Raw genomic sequence first — 19,416 nt, forward strand, 5'->3', positions numbered from 1 at the left:
TTTAGGAGCATTATAATCATTCTGCTATTTATTTTAAGGGCATAATGTCGAGATGTGCTGCAGAAGACCCGGGAGGTCTGCAGAGAGGAGCTGTAGAAGACCCGGGAGGTCTGCAGAGAGGAGCTGTAGAAGGCCCGGGAGGTCTGCAGAGAGGAGCTGTGGATGTGAATAGTCATCATGACGTCTGGACAAGATGGAGAAGAAAGAATAGGATGACTCCGATCAGGGAAGATGTCACCTACAAGGTACCTGGATGTGACTGTATGTGTGTGACACTCAATGCTTCTCCTCATCAGAACTGTGGTTCCTGTATGGTCCAAAGTCTTATAAATACTGATAACTCCCAGCATTTTCTTACAATTGTTAAGGACATACTGGGAGTTGTTAATTCATGTGATACAAATGTATATGGGGATGTGACATTACAATATATTGTTGTAGTAAATTTGGTACTGTAGTCATGTATTGGTGGTTCTGGTGATATATTCGTTTACTGATGAGGGTGCTAGTGATGTATTTTGGTATTGCTTTTGGTTCTGGTGCTGTACACCGTGTGCAGAATTATTAGGCATTTTATATTTTAGAGGATTTTTTTTATTATTGATCAACAACTATGTTCTCAATTAGCCCAAAAGACTCATAAATATCAAATCTTAATATTTTTGGAAGTTGGAGTGGGTTTTTTTTAGATTTGGCTATCTTAGGAGGATATCTGTCTGTGCAGGTAACTATTACTGTGCAGAATTATTAGGCAACTTAATAAAAAGCAAATATATTCCCATCTCACTTGTTTATTTTCACCAGGTAAACCAATATAACTGCACAAAATTTAGAAATAAACATTTCTGACATGCAAAAACAAAACCCCAAAAAATGAGTGCCCAATATAGCCCCCTTTCTTTCTGATGACACTCAGCAGCCGACCATCCATAGATTCTGTCAGTGCTTGATCTGTTTACGATCAACATTGCGTGCAGCAGCCACCACAGCCTCCAGACACTGCTCCCAGAGGTGGACTGTTTTCCCTCCCTGTAGATCTCACATTTTATGAGGGACCACAGGTTCTCTATGGGGTTCAGATCACGGGAACAAGGGGGCCATGTCATTATTTTATCATCTTTTAGACCTTTACTGGCCAGCCATGCTGTGGAGTAGTTGGATGCATGTGATGGAGCATTGTCCTGCATGAAAATCATGTTTTTCTTGAACGATAGCGACTTCTTCCTGTACCACTGCGTGAAGAAGTTGTCTTCCAGAAACTGGCAGTAGGTCTGGGAGTTGAGCTTCACTCCATCCTCAACCAGAAAAGGTCCCACAAGTTGATCTTTGCTGATCCCAGCCCATACCAGTGCCCACCTCCACCTTGCTGGCGTCTGAGTCGGAGTGGAGCTCTCTGCCCTTTACTGATCCAGCCTCGGCCCATCCATCTGGTCTATCAAGAGTCACTCTCATTTCATCAGTCCATAAAACCTTTGAAACATCAGTCTTCAGATATTTCTTGGCCCAGTCTTGAGGTTTTATCTTATGTTTCTTGGTCAGAGGTGGTGGTTTTCCGCCTTCCTTACCTTGGCCATGTCCCTGAGTATGGCACACCTTGTGCTTTTTGATACTCTAGTAATGTTGCAGCTCTGAAATATGGCCAAACTGGTGGCAAATGGCATCTTGGCAGCTTCATGCTTGATTTTTCTCAGTTTATGGGCAGTTATTTTGCGCCTTTTTTGCCCAACACACTTCTTGCGACCCTGTTGGCTATTTGCCATGAAACGCTTGATTGTTCGGTGATCAGGCTTCAAAAGTTTGGCAATTTCAAGACTGCTGCATCCCTCTGCAAGACATCGCACAGTTTTGGACTTTTCAGAGCCCGTCACATCTCTCTTTTGACCCATTCTGCCAAAGGAAAAAGAAGTTGCCTAATAATTAAGCACACCTTATATAGGGTGTTGATGTCATTACACCGCACCCCTCCTCATTACAGAGACGCACATCACCTGATTTACTTAATTGGTAGTTGGCTCTCAGCCTATACAGCTTGGAGTAGGACAACATGTATAAAAGTATCATGTGAGCAAAATACTCATTTGTCTAATAATTCTGCACACAGTGTATTTATGTACATTTTACTGATTCTGATCCTGTACACATGTAGCAAGCCATGATTTGTAAAATTACATGACCGCAAGGGTTTCTACATTATGTTAGTAGCATTAAAGGGGTTGTCCAGGTTTGTGATGAAAGTTTCTATGTGACTGCAGACTTCTGAATCCTCAGTGTGCACACTGCACACTGTCAGGACTCTCCGATGCCAGCAGTGAGAGCTTGAGGGCATGTAACTATTGAGTGAGGCTGCAGACGTCTAATTTGAATGTGGCCGGAAGTAAGCAAATCGCATACTTGCAGTCCCATGACTACTTGCTCATGGCACGGGAAAATCATGACAGTGTGCAGTCCGCAAGCTGTGAGAATTCAGAAGTCTGCAGTCATATAACTACAAATTTTCCTTGTCGAGCTGGACAACCCCTTTAATAATAAAAGTAAGCCCCGTAGCATGCCCAATCCAACAACCTGTAATATACTCAATGTAAGGATTCGGCTCTGCTTGCTAATTTTAGAAGTGGTCACATGACCACTTGCAGGTCATTTTAATACTTTGAGTCACAATTAGCTTCTCTTCCTGCTTCTCTTTATGGGCTGTAGTATTTCACTGAACATTGAGAGAATTAGGAAGAGCAGCTCATCAGCACGTGTGAAAATGGCGTATGAGCGGTCACATGACAACTACTCAAACCGCATAAGCCGTGTATAGAAGGGGGCGCCAAACTGACCTCCTACTCCATGGACAGGAAAACCTAGATCCACCTCTGATACAGTGTATGGCATACCGTGTACAGACATCAGCTGCTATGTACTACTCCGGAGACAATACAATAGAGAGCACATTGTGATTTTCAGCAACCATTGCTGCCAGTGAGAACTTTCCCTTTCTGTATTTTTACTATTACTTGGCTGTCTTAACATTGGGATCAATAAAAAAATATGAGTAACTTTATTTTCTGTGTATAAGTGTAAATCTGAATGTGGCAGAACAGGATACGATCCATGCTCAGTGGATTTATATCTAAATGCTACAGTTCGTGCTCTACTGTTATGGCTTAAAATGTTAACGTTATGGGGCCCCCACCAGATTTTCTGCCCAGGGGCCCCCACCAACCTTAATCTGGCCCTGCCACCACATATGAGGTATCAGCGTACTCAGGAGAAATTGCACAATACATAATATGCTGCATTTTTCCTGTTACCCTTGTGAAAAAAAGCTATCTGGTTGAAGTAACAATTTTGTGGTAAAAATGTATTTTTTTATTTTCACAGCTCAATGTCATAAACTTCTGTGAAGCCCTTGGGATTCAAAGTTCTCAAAAAACATCTAGATAAATTCCTTGAAGGGTCTAGGTTCCAAAATGGTGTTACTTGTGGAAGGTTTCTGCTGTTTAGGCACCTTTCGGCCCTACAAACGAGACATGGTACCCATTTCAGCCAAATTTGCTTTCCAAAAATCAAATATTGCTCCTTCTGTTCTGGGCCCTCCCATTTGTCCAAACAGAGGATTCTGACCACATGTGAGGTATCAGCGTGCTCAGAAGAAACTGGGTAACACAAAATGGACCCCAAAATGTGTTACCCAGTTTCTTCTAAAAGTTAATAAATTTGGGCTAGAGCAACATTTTATGTAAAATGATAATTTTTATTTTTTTTTTTATTCCACATCGCTTTAGTTCCTGTGAAGCACCTAAAGGTTTAATAAACTTCTTGGATGTGGTTTTGAGCAGTGTGAGGTGTGCAGTTCTTAAAAATGGTGTCACTTTTGGGTATTTTCTTTCACCTAGGCCTCTCAGTCACTTCTAATGTGATGTGGTCCCTAAAAAAATGATTTTGCAAATTTTGTTGAATAAATGAGAAATTGCTGATGAACTTTGACCCCTTATAACTTCCTAACACCAGAAAAATTTGTTTAAAAAATTGTACTGATGTAAAGTAGACGAGTGGCAAATGTTATTACACTATTTTGTGTGACATAATTCTCTGGTTTATGGGCATAAAAATTAAAATTTGCAAATTTTTCATCACAGTTCTAATTTTTTTCACAAATAAAAGCAAAAAATATCGTCCTAAATTTATAACTATTCTGAAGTACAATATGCCATGAAAAAACAAACAGTCTCAAAATCACCAGGATCCGCTGAAGCATTCCAGAGTCATAACCTGTGAAAGGGACACTGGTCAGAATTGCAAAAAATGGCCTGGTCATTAAGTACAAAACTGGCTTCGACCTTAAAGGGTTAATGCATTCTCTGGTCAGCACTTTGCAAAATGTGTCCACTATATACATAAGAGTCACAGAAAGTTTTTCAGCTAAAACTGGTGAACAGGGAATCAAATTGTTAAACACAACCGGACAATTGGTGATTACTGCTTAACGTAAAATATTTAACCCCTTAGTGACCGAGCCCATTTTCACCTTCCTGACCAGGCCAAATTTTGAAAAGCTGACTGTCACTTTATGAGGTTATAACGCTGGAACGCTTCTACAAATTCCAGTGATTCTGAGATTTTTGCGTGATATATTATAATTGTGTAATGAAAATAATTTGGGAATACAAGATGCGCCTGTGAGAGGAAGAAAGACATTGTTTGTGAAATAAATGAAGCGTGTGAGAGCTGTCATAGTCATATATGGCTCTCTGTATTTATAGTCTGTAGAGGTTATAAAGTAGACAAGCTGGACACCTGTAGTGTCAAAACTCTCAGATCTCAGCGGCCAAAACCTGTCAAAAATATGTCAATTCCTATCGATACTATACATCCATCATCAAAACAACCCTCTTATTGCTTTGTAATATATATACTGCTGTTCTCAATAACTAAATGGGCCATTTTTTTTTTAGATATTATTCAACTTACTGCAATTGTTGAGTTCCTTTACGCAAGTCAATAATAATTTCCCAGTACCGGGGACCTTTAACTTTTATCTGTTTTGGAAAGACAAATAAAGCAAATTACTCAGACTTTCTTGTGATACTTCTTGTGAAAATGTTATATACAGTTGAATATCATGTTAAAGCGTACAGCTGGGACTTTGCCCAGCGTTATTCTTTTCCGGCACAGACCGCTCTGGCCGGCAATTCAGCAGCTTCTGTTGACGTCACGTCAATAAAGCGGCGGCTTCTCATTCGCTCTGTTCTGTTGACTGGGCAAGACTGCTGACTTCATGCTTATTGACAGCTGGTCCACGGTGACCAAGCAGGGAAGACAACTGTCTAGCAGCTGAATTGCCGGCAGGAGCGGTCAATGTATTTCTACAAAACATGTATACACTCACCACTGACTAGCATTGGAGATCCAGTCAGCCCGTTGTCGAGGGTAATAGCAGTAAATAAAAAAGCCTGGTTGCTCAGCTAAAAATCACACTTCAGTTTATTAAATTTCCATTAACCCCTTTAGCCCCCGGGCACTTTCCGTTTTTGCGTTTTTGTTTTTTGCTCCCCTTCTTCCGAGAGGTGTAACTTTTTTATTTTTCCATCAATCTTGCCATATGAGGGCTTGTTTTTTGCGGGACGAGTTGTACTTTTAAATGAAACCATAAGTTTTACCATATAGTGTACTGGAAAACGGCAAAAAAATTCCAAGTGCGGAAAAATTGCAAAAAAAAGTGTGATCGTACAATAGTTTTTGGGATATTTTATTCACTGTGTTCACTATATGGTAAAACTGAGGTATCTATGTGATGCCTCAGGTCAGTGCGAGTTTGTAGACACCAAACATGTATAGGTTTACTTGTATCTAAGGGGTTAAAAAAAATTCAAAAGCTTGTCCAAAAAAAGTGCGCACGTTTTGCACCATTTTCCAAAACCCGTAGCGTTCTCATTTTTCAGGATCTGAGGCTCATTGATGGCTTATTTTTTGCGTCTCGACCTGACGTTTTTAACGGTACCATTTTTGCGCAGATGCTACATTTTGATCGCCTGTTATTGTATTTTGCGCAAAATTTGCGGCGACCAAAAAACGTAATTTTGGCGTTTGGAATTTTTTTGCCGCTACGCCGTTTACTGATCAGATTCATTGATTTTATATTTTGATAGATCGGGCATTTCTGAACACGGCGATACCAAATATGTGTATATTTTTTATTTTTTTAACCCTTTAATTTTCAATGGGGTGAAAGGGGGGTGATTTGAACTTTTAGGTTATTTTATTTTTTTTTTAAATTTTTTAAAACTTTTTTTTTTTACTTTTTTTTTTTTATTTTACTAGTCCCCCTAGGGGGCTATAGCGATCAGCAATCCGATCGCTCTGCACTATCTGCAGATCTCAGCTACAGAGCTGAGAACTGCAGATTTGCTGCTTCACTTTCAATGCCTGCTGTATTCCGGCATTGAGAGGAAGTGAGTCATGTTAGCTACAGGCGTCATCACATGACCCTGTGCTACCATGGCAACCATGATTTGATGTTATTTGGTTCCTGATGGTCCTGATGAAGGGGGCAGAAGCTCCAGAAACGCGTCGACCTATATGAAAATAAAAGTGACATTGATCTAAACATCTGTCTAAGTGATCCGTTGGCGCGGCAAGTAAACACCATCTCTCCTTCACTCTCTGTTATCTGCTGTTTGGTGGCTGCAGCCGTGGATCGACATCACATGCGGTTATAGTAGTTGTGACTTTCACAACTACATCTGGTGAGTGTTACTCCCCTCTCCCCACCCTATGTATATTGGGGTAAGACCCTATTTGCGCTTTTCTTTCCACAGTTTCTTCTACCATGGCAACCATCGAAAGTCACGTGATCATGTTACGTGACTTCCGGTGGGGGCGGGGTAAGTGACTGTCATGGCGGCGCCCATATACATATCGCTGCCAGATTTTGGCAGCGAAATGTAAGGGGTTAATGGCCGCGGGTGGAAGCGATTCCACCCGCGGCTAGCAGGCACACGTCAGCTGTTGATAACAGCTGATATGTGCGCGGATCGCTGCCGCCTGCAGGGCTTACCGGCACACGATCCATGACTTACCCAGTACGTCATGGGTCGTTAAGGGGTTAATGGGTCAGTACATCAGGGTGATCTTTGGTGACGCGTTTTGACTTTACAAGTAACATATTTCCTGCATGTTTTCCCGACATTTAAAACCACTAAACACTCTCCTATAATGACATCATTGTGTTATTTAATTATAAACTATATCAGTGATGTAAAGGATCAAGCCTATATAACACACAATAGAAAACAAAAATACATATTGTTCAGGTCATAAAAAAAAAATATCTATCTTAATAGATATACATAAGATAAATGAGATGGTTTGACCCCATCGGAAATATGGCATTTTATAGCACCTCATTTTTAAAAGGAGGATTTTCCTCCACTCACCTCCTTTTTGGGTTTATTAACCTTGACTATTCCAAGAAACGCAAAACTCCCTATACTACCTCCGAGCATTTCTGAAACGTTTTTCACCACACCTCAAGTATTAATCACTTTCTTATTGTTAACATCAGCAATATGTTCTCAAATTCTGTTTTTTAATTGTCCAATGTGCAACCTCTGTACATAAAGTCAAATGCATGGACATGAGAGCAATAACATGTGTATTATCACAATAAATGTTTTATTTGACATTTTGGAATTGATCCTTTTTGTCACATATGTATTTTACACAATGATGTCATTATGGTGGGGTGTTTATGGGTTTAAATGTTGGGGCAACAAGCAGGAAATATGTTACGATTAAGACTTGTAAAAGTCTAATCGCATCAAGTTCATCCTGTGTACTGATCCTTTAATGGAAATGTAATAAACTGAGTGATTTTAGTGAAGCTAGCAGACTTTTTCTTTTTTATTGACTACAACAGGCAGGTGGTTGCCTATGCTAGCAACTAACTACATGCGTGTTTTATTTTTTATTATGTGTCAAAAACTAAGTCCCGGGCCACCCCTTGAACAAGCAAGGTAATACGCGTTGTTCTGTGACTGCAGACTTGTGAATCCTTGCAGTGAGCTGTCAGAATTCCCTGTGCATTGTGAGGAGGCAATTTGCATACTTCTGATCAGACTATGCAGCCTTGCTAAAAACACGTGATTGAGCGACGCCGTGCACATCTACTCGGAATCTGGCTAGAAATATACATAATCGCAATGTGTGCTCTCCAAGGATACACAAGTCTGCAGTCACGTAGAATGACCACTAGTGATGCGGGAGCACTACCATGCACGGGTGCTCGGTACTTATAAAGAGCAGCTGGATGCTCGGATGAGTGCGACTCGTATAATGGAAGTCAATGGGGCACTGGAGCATTTTTACGGAACATTTGCTGGCTCATCACTAGTGACCACAGACTTTCAAGGTAAACCTGGACAACTACTTTAAGCACAGAGTAAATTTTGCATTTTTTTAAGTATTACATTACATACTTGTTTCAGGAGATGTAATTCTGGAAGAAGGGTGGGCGCCATGAGTTCTTCTGTAGTTTCTTCATACCACTGAGTGCCCTAAAAGGTTTAAAACAACTGAATGAAACAAAGGCATTAACTTAATCCTTGCAGATGGTACTTTAGTTTTTCTAACGTTCTTCTCCTTTTAGATACTGAGAAGAGTGCAAATGCTTTATCTATCTAAACCATCAGAAAGCTAATACCAGTGACAAAGCATACCTTGTATGTAACCTCCAGCAGGACATAGCAGGGAATGTTTGTGTCTACATCCATAGGCACCAGGAGCCTCGGCTCAGCAGCCAGCACATAGAGATGACGTAAAGCTTGAAGGTGATACCTAGTTGTACACACAGATATATTAGTGCTCTCCTAAATCAGGTCATTACAAAACAGGTTCTATTAATGCACTGAGCACCTTTCATTACAGATAAGTGCTGCAATTATAGCATGATAGATTTCCTGAGCCAGATGGACTACAAGACTTATCTTTATAAGGTAGATTTATATACAATTAGAATAAAGAAACCGCTCACAATATGAATGTATATGTGGCAAACATCAGTCGCTGCATGAAAACAGTAGAATCATTAGGTGACATACTTGCTGGAAGCCCACCACAGCAGAAGTCACTCCTTACTACTACGCTACCCGGGATAATCGGATCCTGTGTCGGATACCTCCACTTTAGGACAAACATATAGGGCATTTGGACAATGTTGTCTAGTTTGAATAATAAATTATCCCCTACTAACATTTATAGTTTAGATGGTAAATTAGATATGTCATCAATGTCTTATTGGTGGAGGTCTCTGCCTGACTTCTCCCTTGAGAACTATGGATGGAGGAGGAGAGAGCAGATAAGACTTACTGTTTCCTCATCTTTCACAGAATTTACCAGCATTAAAATTCCTAAAGGGAACCTGTAATGTGTAAAAACGCTATCAACCCGCAGATATGGGGATAATCTGCAGGTTAATAGCGTTTGGAACTTGCCTGGAGCCTGCACATTGAACTTCACCGCTGAGAGGAAACTTGATTCATGGGATCGGATCTGGCACGGGTTCAGTCACCGCTCTGTGTATCAAGAACGACAGATGTAACCGGCATCCACACTAACTCACAGCCACACAGCACTAGACCCGGCTGTCAGTCACTGCCGAGGGCAGTTACAGCTGCCCCTCTCGATACACAGAGTGGTAAAAGTCCACGACAGCGCCGCCCCTGTGACTGAAACCCAAACACTGGCATAAGAAATGAAGTTGTTTTCCTGCCAGCAGTGGGGCTCAATGTGCAGGTGACTGCCAGGTTCCAAATGCTACCATATTAATTTGCAGACTAACCACATATCTGCAGGTTAATAGTGTTTTTACATGTGACAGGTTCCTTAAAGCCTTTATACAACTTAGATGGCTGTTGGCAGAACGATGGTTTGGCAGGTTGTTCGGCCAGCAGCTGTCTCAGTCTATCTCGCTGTGCCAAGCGATCCTGTATTCTTTATAAGAGCTGCTGGCAGACACCTCTGGCAGTGGCTTATCTCAGGGTGAATAAAAGATTTGGAAGTCCAAAATTGAACATGCTGATCTTTAACCCTTCCAACAATCATCTGTCTGGGGCTCTGACACACATTAGTCTGTAGGTCAAACCAGTGGTTTTGACCAACGTTCGTCTAACATCGTCCATAGGAAGGTTTAGAATTTGAGGGTTCCCAGAGTCATTATATTTTCCTTGATGCGCCAGTGTTTGACTAATCAATTTACTTCTGAGAATCCTTACTATTCTAAAAAGTCATTTTCCTTACAAAATGAAAACTATCTACTCAGAAAGAGCAAATATGTGTAATGAACAATATGGTGACATACTTTGTGGTAAGAGAAAAATAGAAATAAAACAACCATATTTCAGAACAGCAAAAAATAATTAGTAACTGAGCCATGTGAACCCGACAGTCATCCAGGGAGATTACCTGTTATCTGTACTGTGGACAGGGAAATGAGGATACAAGGCGCAGAGCATAGCTGCTATCGAAGAGTTTGACGTGCTCAGTGAATACCTAAACAAACGAAAAAAAAATAATTAAAAACACAATGTGTTGTTACCCTACAAATCAATGTATACCACACAATCACAACCAACATATATAACCAAAATCGGATACATTGGAGACCGAAATTGTGCGCAATATTCAAAGTGTTGCCGCTCTAGTGACTTGTATAGTGGTAAAACTGTTCTTGTGAGCATCTATATGTATTTTAATGTATCCCATGATTTTATTTATCTTGGCAGCAGTGGCATTGGTCACTTAAGTAGTTTGCCAGCTACTCGTACGCCAAGGTCTATTTCCCTTGCAGTTTTACGTAATGCTTTAAAATTCAGTATGAAATTGTAAATTTTGTTGCCTCTGTCCAAGTGTATGGCCTTTATGCAAAGATAATCGCCAGTAGACTAAAAGCATTACTCCCAACTATGATTCAGAAAGATCAGCTAGGTTTTGTTGAAGGACGTCAAACATCAGATGGCACAAGAAGAACAATTAATTTAATCCATCATATAGAGGGCAAGGGTTAAACCAGCAATTCTCTTCTCTCTAGATGCAGAAAAGACGTATGATCGTGTAAATTGGTCTTATCTGGAAGCAGTTCTATGAAAGTTTGGTTTTGATGATGAGTTCATCAATAGAGTTATGGCCTTAAACGTAGATCCAACTGCCAGGATATTTGCAAACAATCAGATGTCTAATATGTTCTCCATCTCTAAAGGTGGTGTCAGACATAGCGACGCAGCAGCGATCACGACCAGCGATTTGACCTTATCAGGATCGCTGCTGCGTCGTTACATGGTCGCTGGTGAGCTGTCAAACAGGCAGATCTCACCAGTGACCAACCCCCAGCCAGCAGCGACGCGCGGAAGCGTAACTAAGGTAAATATCGGGTAACCAAGGAAAGCACTTCTCTTGGTTACCCGATATTTACCTTAGTTACTAGCGTCCGCTGCTCTCACGCTGCCAGTGCCGGCTCAATGTTCCCTGCACTCCTAGCCAGAGTACACATCGGGTTAATTACCCGATGTGTACTCCAGCTACGTGTGCAGGGAGCCGGCACTGGCAGCGTGAGAGCACACCGCTTAGCGCTGGCTCCCTGCACTCCTAGCCAGAGTACACATCTGGTTAATTACCCGATGTGTACTCCAGCTACGTGTCAGGGAGCAGGGAGCCGGCACTGGCAGCGTGAGAGCGGCGGATGCTAGTAACTAAGGGCTTCTTGATTACCCGATGTTTACCGTGGTTACAGCTTACCGCATATTGCCAGACGCCGGCCCCCTGCTCGCTTCAATTCGTCGCTCTCTCGCTGTCACACACAGCGATGTGTGCTTCACAGTGGGAGAGCGACGAGCAAAAAATGAAGCAGGACATTCAGCAACGACTGGCGACCTCACAGCAGGGGCCAGGTCATTGCTGGATGTCACACACAGCGACGTCGCTGCTACGTCACAGAAGAAGGGAATTTTGTTTACTTACCGTAAATTCCTTTTCTTCTAGCTCCAATTGGGAGACCCAGACAATTGGGTGTATAGCTTCTGCCTCCAGAGGCCACACAAAGTATTACACTTAAAAGTGTAAAGCCCCTCCCCTTCTGCCTATACACCCCCCCGTGAGTCACGGGCTCCTCAGTTTTGGTGCAAAAGCAGGAAGGAGGAAACTTATAATTTGGTCTAAAGTAATTCAATCCGAAGGAAGTTCGGAAAACTGAAAACCATTCAACATGAACAACATGTGTACACAAAGAACAACAGCCCGAAGGGAGCAGGGGCGGGTGCTGGGTCTCCCAATTGGAGCTAGAAGAAAAGGAATTTACGGTAAGTAAACAAAATTCCCTTCTTCTTTGTCGCTCCATTGGGAGACCCAGACAATTGGGACGTCCAAAAGCAGTCCCTGGGTGGGTAAAATAATACCTCGTAATAGAGCCGAAAAACGGCCCCTTCCTACAGGTGGGCAACCGCCGCCTGAAGGATCTGCCTACCTAGGCTGGCATCTGCCGAAGCATAGGTATGCACCTGATAGTGTTTCGTGAAAGTGTGCAGGCTCGACCAGGTAGCCGCCTGACACACCTGCTGAGCCGTAGCCTGGTGCCGCAAAGCCCAGGACGCACCCACGGCTCTGGTAGAATGGGCCTTCAGCCCTGAGGGAACCGGAAGCCCAGAAGAACGGTAGGCTTCGAGAATTGGTTCCTTGATCCACCGAGCCAGGGTTGATTTGGAAGCCTGTGACCCTTTACGCTGGCCAGCGACAAGGACAAAGAATGCATCCGAGCGGCGCAGGGGCGCCGTACGAGAAATGTAGAGTCTGAGTGCTCTCACCAGATCCAACAAGTGCAAATCCTTTTCACATTGGTGAACTGGATGTGGACAAAGAGAAGGTAAGGAGATATCCTGATTGAGATGAAAGGGGGATACCACCTTAGGGAGAAATTCCGGAACCGGACGCAGAACCACCTTGTCCTGGTGAAACACCAGGAAAGGAGCCTTGCATGACAGCGCTGCTAGCTCAGACACTCTCCGAAGTGATGTGACAGCTACTAGGAAGACCACTTTCTGCGAAAGGCGTGAAAGAGAAATATCCTTCATTGGCTCAAAAGGTGGTTTCTGAAGAGCCATCAGCACCCTGTTCAGATCCCAGGGTTCTAACGGTCGCTTGTAAGGAGGAACTATGTGACAAACCCCCTGCAGGAACGTGCGCACCTTTGGAAGTCTGGCTAGGCGCTTCTGGAAAAACACAGAGAGCGCAGAGACTTGTCCCTTAAGAGAACCGAGCGACAAACCCTTTTCCAATCCGGATTGAAGGAAGGAAAGAAAAGTGGGCAAGGCAAATGGCCAGGGAGTAAAACCCTGATCAGCGCACCAGGATAAGAATATTCTCCACGTCCTGTGGTAGATCTTGGCGGACGTTGGTTTCCTGGCCTGTCTCATAGTGGCAATGACCTCTTGAGATAACCCTGAAGATGCTAGGATCCAGGACTCAATGGCCACACAGTCAGCTTGAGGGCCGCAGAATTCAGATGGAAAAACGGCCCTTGAGACAGCAAGTCTGGTCGGTCTGGTAGTGCCCACGGTTGACCCACCGTGAGATGCCACAGATCCGGGTACCACGACCTCCTCGGCCAGTCTGGAGCGACGAGGATGGCGCGGCGGCAGTCTGACCTGATCTTGCGTAACACTCTGGGCAACAGTGCCAGAGGAGGAAACACATAAGGCAGATGAAACTGCGACCAATCCTGAACTAATGCGTCTGCCGCCAGAGCTCTGTGATCTTGAGACCGTGCCATGAATGCCGGGACCTTGTTGTTGTGCCGGGACGCCATTAGGTCGACGTCCGGCATCCCCCAGCGGCAACAGATCTCTTGAAATACGTCCGGGTGAAGGGACCATTCCCCTGCGTCCATGCCCTGGCGACTGAGAAAGTCTGCTTCCCAGTTTTCTACGCCCGGGATGTGAACTGCGGATATGGCGGATGCAGTGGCTTCCGCCCACAGCAGAATCCGCCGGACTTCCTGGAAGGCTTGCCGACTGCGTGTGCCGCCCTGGTGGTTGATGTATGCCACCGCTGTGGAGTTGTCCGACTGAATTCGGATCTGTTTGCCTTCCAGCCACGGCTGGAACGCTTTTAGGGCAAGATACACTGCCCTTATCTCCAGAACATTGATCTGCAGGGAGGACTCTGGCTGAGTCCAGGTACCCTGGGCCCTGTGGTGGAGAAAGACCGCCCCCCACCCTGACAGGCTCGCGTCCGTCGTGACCACCGCCCAGGATGGTGGTAGGAAGGATTTCCCCTTCGACAATGAAGTGGGAAGAAGCCACCACCGAAGAGAGGCTTTGGCTGCCTGAGAAAGGGAGACGTTCCTGTCGAGGGACGTCGACTTCCTGTCCCACTTGCGGAGAATGTCCCATTGAAGTGGACGCAGATGAAACTGCGCAAAAGGAACTGCCTCCATTGCTGCCACCATCTTCCCTAGGAAGTGCATGAGGCGCCTCAAGGGGTGTGACTGGCCTTGAAGGAGAGATTGCACCCCTGTCTGTAGTGAACGCTGTTTGTCCAGCGGAAGCTTCACTATCGCTGGAAGAGTATGAAACTCCATGCCAAGATGTGTCAGTGATTGGGCCGGTGTCAGATTTGACTTTGTGAAATTGATGATCCACCCGAATCTCTGAAGAGTCTCCAGAGCAATGTCCAGGCTGTGTTGGCATGCCACTCGGGAGGGTGCCTTGACAAGCAGATCGTCTAAGTAAGGGATCACCGAGTGTCCCTGAGAGTGTAGGACTGCTACAACTGCTGCCATGACCTTGGTGAAGACCCGTGGTGCTGTCGCCAGGCCGAAAGGCAGTGCCACGAACTGAAGGTGTTCGTCCCCGATGGCGAAACGCAGGAAGCGCTGATGCTCTGGTGCAATCGGTACGTGGAGATAAGCATCTTTGATGTCGATTGATGCTAGGAAATCTCCTTGGGACATTGAGGCGATGACGGAGCGGAGCGATTCCATCCGGAACCGCCTGGTTTTCACGTGTTTGTTGAGCAGTTTTAGGTCCAGAACAGGACGGAAAGATCCGTCCTTTTTTGGCACCACAAACAAGTTGGAGTAAAAACCGTGACCCTGTTGCTGAAGAGGAACAGGGATCACCACTCCTTCTGCCTTCAGAGTGCACACCGCCTGAAGAAGAGCATCGGCTCGCTCGGGGGGCGGAGATGTTCTGAAGAAACGAGTCGGAGGACGAGAGCTGAGCTCTATCCTGTAACCGTGAGACAGAATGTCTCTCACCCAACGGTCTTGTACCTGTGGCAACCAGGCGTCGCAAAAGCGGGAGAGCCTGCCACCGACCGAGGATGCGGCGTGAAGAGGCCGAAAGTCATGAGGAGGCCGCTTTGGGAGCGGTTCCTCCGGCGGTCTTTTTAGGACGTGACTTAGACCGCCATGAATCGGAGTTCGTCTGACCCTTCTGTGGCCTGTTGGACGAGGAGAATTGAGACCTGCCCGCGGGCCGAAAGGACCGAAACCTCGATTGTACCTTCCGTTGTTGAGGTCTTTTTGGTTTGGACTGGGGTAAGGATGAGTCCTTTCCCTTGGATTGTTTAATGATTTCATCCAATCGCTCACCAAACAGGCGGTCGCCAGAAAATGGCAACCCGGTTAAGAACTTTTTGGAGGCAGAGTCTGCCTTCCATTCACGTAGCCACATGGCCCTGCGGACTGCCACCGAATTGGCGGATGCTACCGCCGTACGGCTCGTAGAGTCCAGGACAGCATTAATGGCGTATGACGCAAACGCCGACGCCTGAGAGGTTAATGACACCACCTGCGGAGCAGAGGCCCGTGTGACTGCATTAATCTGCGAGTGACAAGCTGAGATAGCTTGGAGCGCCCATACGGCTGCGAATGCCGGAGCAAAGGACGCGCCGATAGCCTCATAGATGGATTTCAACCAGAGCTCCATCTGCCTGTCAGTGGCATCTTTGAGTGAGGCCCCATCTTCCACTGCAACTATGGATCTAGCCGCCAGTCTGGAGACTGGAGGATCCACCTTGGGACACTGAGCCCAACCCTTGACAACGTCAGGGGGAAAAGGATAACGTGTGTCCTTAAGTCGCTTAGAAAAGCGCTTATCTGGACAAGCTCGGTGTTTCTGGACTGCCTCTCTGAAATCGGAGTGATCCAGGAACATACTCATTGTACGCTTGGGAAACCTAAAACGGAATTTCTCCTGCTGAGAAGCTGACTCCTCAATTGGAGGAGCTGGGGGAGAAAGATCCAACACCTGATTGATGGAGGCTATAAGGTCGTTCACTATGGCGTCCCCTTCTGGTGTATCTAGGTTGAGAGCGGCTTCAGGATCAGAGTCCTGATCTGCCCCCTCCGCTTCATCCTCTAGAGAGTCCTCCTGCTGAGACCCTGAGCAGTGCGATGAAGTCGAGGGAAGCTCCCAGCGACCCCGCTTAGGTGGTCTGGGACTGCGGTCCGTGTCAGAGACCTCACCTTGAGACCTATGAGTCACCCCAGGAGCACTTTGCTGCTCCAACCGAGGGGGGCCTGGGGTCAATGATTCAACAGTGCCCGGGGCCTGTGTTACAGGTCTGGACTGCAAAGCTTCTAGTATCTTAGCAGACCATTTATCCATAGTCTCAGAAAGTTTGTCAGCGAATACTGCAAACTCCGTCCCTGTCACCTGGACAGTGGCAGCCGGTGTTTCTACCTGGGCCGAGGGTCCCACTAGTGGCTGAGGCTCCGGCTGAGTAAGTACCATAGGTGCCGAGCATTGCACACAATGAGGGTAGGTGGAACCTGCAGGTAGCATAGCCGCACATGAGGTACAGGTTGCAAAGTAAGCCTGTGCTTTGGCACCCTTGCTATTTGCAGACGACATGCTGTTGTCTCCTCTGAGTACAATCTGGGAGGGTATATAGCCAAAAACCAATGCGACCGTACAGAGTAAATGTATAGCATATAAACCTATATATATACACTTCGGCACCCAGGGGGGCCAGCACCTAGAAACAGGTGCGGCTTACCGACCGCCCAAAGCGGTTGTGTGACCACCAGATTCCCTGCCTGGATCTCCCAGAGCCGTTTGTCTCTCCTCTCTAGCTTCAGAAGTGCTGACAGGAATGGCTGCCAGCGTTCTGTGAGGAGGGGGCCGTGGGCGTGCCCAAGAAAGTGCGGGAATCTGGTGTCCCACTGTGCTCAGTGAGGGGGGAGGAGGATACAAAGTATGCTCCAGCCCTCAACGCTGACGTCCAGTGCAGCGTCCCTCCCTTCCCCTGACTGACAGGCCCGGGGGCGGGAATATGCGGTACTAGGCCGCAAAAGCCGGGGACTAAAGTTATAAGCGCGGCCGGCAAACAAGCGCGGTCAGCGCGGTAGTCCCGGCGCACTAACACACCCAGCAGTGCTGCAGCGTGTATGACACAAGCGCTCCATGCGCTGTCCCCAAGGGGACACAGAGTACCTCACAGTAGCAGGGCCTTGTCCCTGACGATACCCAGCTCCTGTCCAGCAGATTCCCCAGGGGCTGCGGAGGGAGCACGGTCCCAGTGTCTGGAGACCGATTAGGATCCCACTTCACCCAGAGCCCCTAGGGGATGGGGAAGGAAAACAGCATGTTGGCTCCTGCCTATGTACCCGCAATGGGTACCTCAACCTTAACCGCACCGCCGACCAGAGTGGGGTGAGAAGGGAGCATGCTGGGGGCCCTATATGGGCCCACTTTTCTTCCATCCGAAATAGTCAGCAGCTGCTGCTGACTAAATTGTGGAGCTATGCGTGCATGTGTGCCTCCTTCGCACAAAGCATAAAAACTGAGGAGCCCGTGACTCACGGGGGGGTGTATAGGCAGAAGGGGAGGGGCTTTACACTTTTAAGTGTAATACTTTGTGTGGCCTCCGGAGGCAGAAGCTATACACCCAATTGTCTGGGTCTCCCAATGGAGCGACAAAGAAAATGGTGACATAGCAGCGAGGTCGTTGTCGCTATGTGTGACACCACCTTAATGGTACATGGCAAGGGTGTCCCCTCTCTCCTCTGCGGATCACCTTATCCATTGAACCTATTGCTGAGCACATTAGAAGTAACCCAGACATTAAGGGTATTCACACTAGAAACACCCATCATAAGATAGGGCTCTTCGCAGATGATGTGATATTATCCCTGTCAGAACCCATTACGTCAGCTGCTGAAGTTATTAGGATACTAGAAAAGTTCTCTCAAATATCGTATTACAAGTTAAACAAAAAAAACCCTAAAATGATGCACTTCAACCTCAACAATGATATTATCGAACAGATAGGTACTTCCACTTCTGTCTCATGGGAGAATGAATCTATGACTTATCTTGGAGTGCTCCTCAATAAAAATGTAACAAAAATGGTTGCAATAACAGTCTTCTGATTGAAAATATTGAAACGCACCTCAAATAAGGATTTGTCGTGGTTAGGTAGAGTGGTATTCTTAAAGATGATGACATTACCAAAAATTGTATATATCCTTTGATCCATACCTTTAATGATCCCGGCAAATCAATTAAACAAACTCCAAAAAGTACTTAGTGACTTTATTTGGAACTATAAGGCTATGTGCGCACTAGAAAAGTGATTTTTCTCAAGAAAATTTCTTGAGAAACTCCTGGGAGTTGAAGATTACCGCACCTGCGGTAAAAAACCACACCAAAACCACGGGAAAAACGCATGCGTTTTTGCCGCGGTTTTTCCGCAGGTTGGTCCCTGCGGTTTTTTTATGCTGAACTGCAATAAATAATATAGATAATAGATAATCGATAGATAGACAGATAATGGATAGAGGGAAAGATGGATAGATGAACAGATAGATAGATAGATGAGAAAGACCTATATAATGTCCCACCCCCCTGCATATTCTAAGCTGGCACCCTTTAGTGACTTTCATGTGGCACTAAAGGGTGCCTAGTCTTGTATTTAGCCAAAAAATAAATAATTAATTAAAAAAAAAATGACGTGAGGTCCCCCCATCTTTTGTAGCCAGCAAGGGTAAAGCAGACGGCTGCAGCCTGCAGGCCACAGCTGGCAGCTTCACCTTGGCTGGTAATCCAAAACAGAGGGCACCCCACGCTGTTCTTTTACATTAAATAAATAATTTAAAACAAAAAACGTGTGGTCCCCCCCAAATTGGATCACCAGCCAAGGTAAAGCAGACAGCTGGGGTCTGATATTCTCAGACTAGGGAGGTCCACTGTTATTGGACACTCCCCAGCCTAAAAATAGCAGGCTGCAGCCGCCCCAGAAGTGGTGCATCCATTAGATGTGCCAATCCTGGCACTTCGCCCCAACTCATCCCGTTGCCCTGGTGCGGTGGCAAATGGGGTAAAATATGGGGTTGATGCCAGATTTGTAACGTCACCTGGCATCAAGCCCTGGGGTTAG

At 45.6% G+C, this 19,416-nt stretch overlaps 1 protein-coding gene across 1 annotated transcript in view; it reads right to left on the minus strand.

Annotated features, from left to right (window-relative positions):
• Positions 1-19,416, minus strand: part of ANAPC1 (anaphase promoting complex subunit 1) — a 348,684-nt gene that overhangs the window by 48,245 nt on the left and 281,023 nt on the right. Inside the window, exons 38-41 of the mRNA XM_075339585.1 lie at positions 10,447-10,533; positions 8,703-8,820; positions 8,463-8,540; positions 4,957-5,024 (exon numbers count right to left, since the gene is read on the minus strand). Of these exons, the coding sequence (XP_075195700.1) occupies positions 4,957-5,024; positions 8,463-8,540; positions 8,703-8,820; positions 10,447-10,533 (351 nt within the window). The remainder of the gene's footprint in view (positions 1-4,956; positions 5,025-8,462; positions 8,541-8,702; positions 8,821-10,446; positions 10,534-19,416) is intronic.

This window comes from Anomaloglossus baeobatrachus, chromosome 3 (genome assembly GCF_048569485.1).
Source record: "Anomaloglossus baeobatrachus isolate aAnoBae1 chromosome 3, aAnoBae1.hap1, whole genome shotgun sequence".
Classification (NCBI taxonomy): domain Eukaryota; kingdom Metazoa; phylum Chordata; class Amphibia; order Anura; family Aromobatidae; genus Anomaloglossus; species Anomaloglossus baeobatrachus.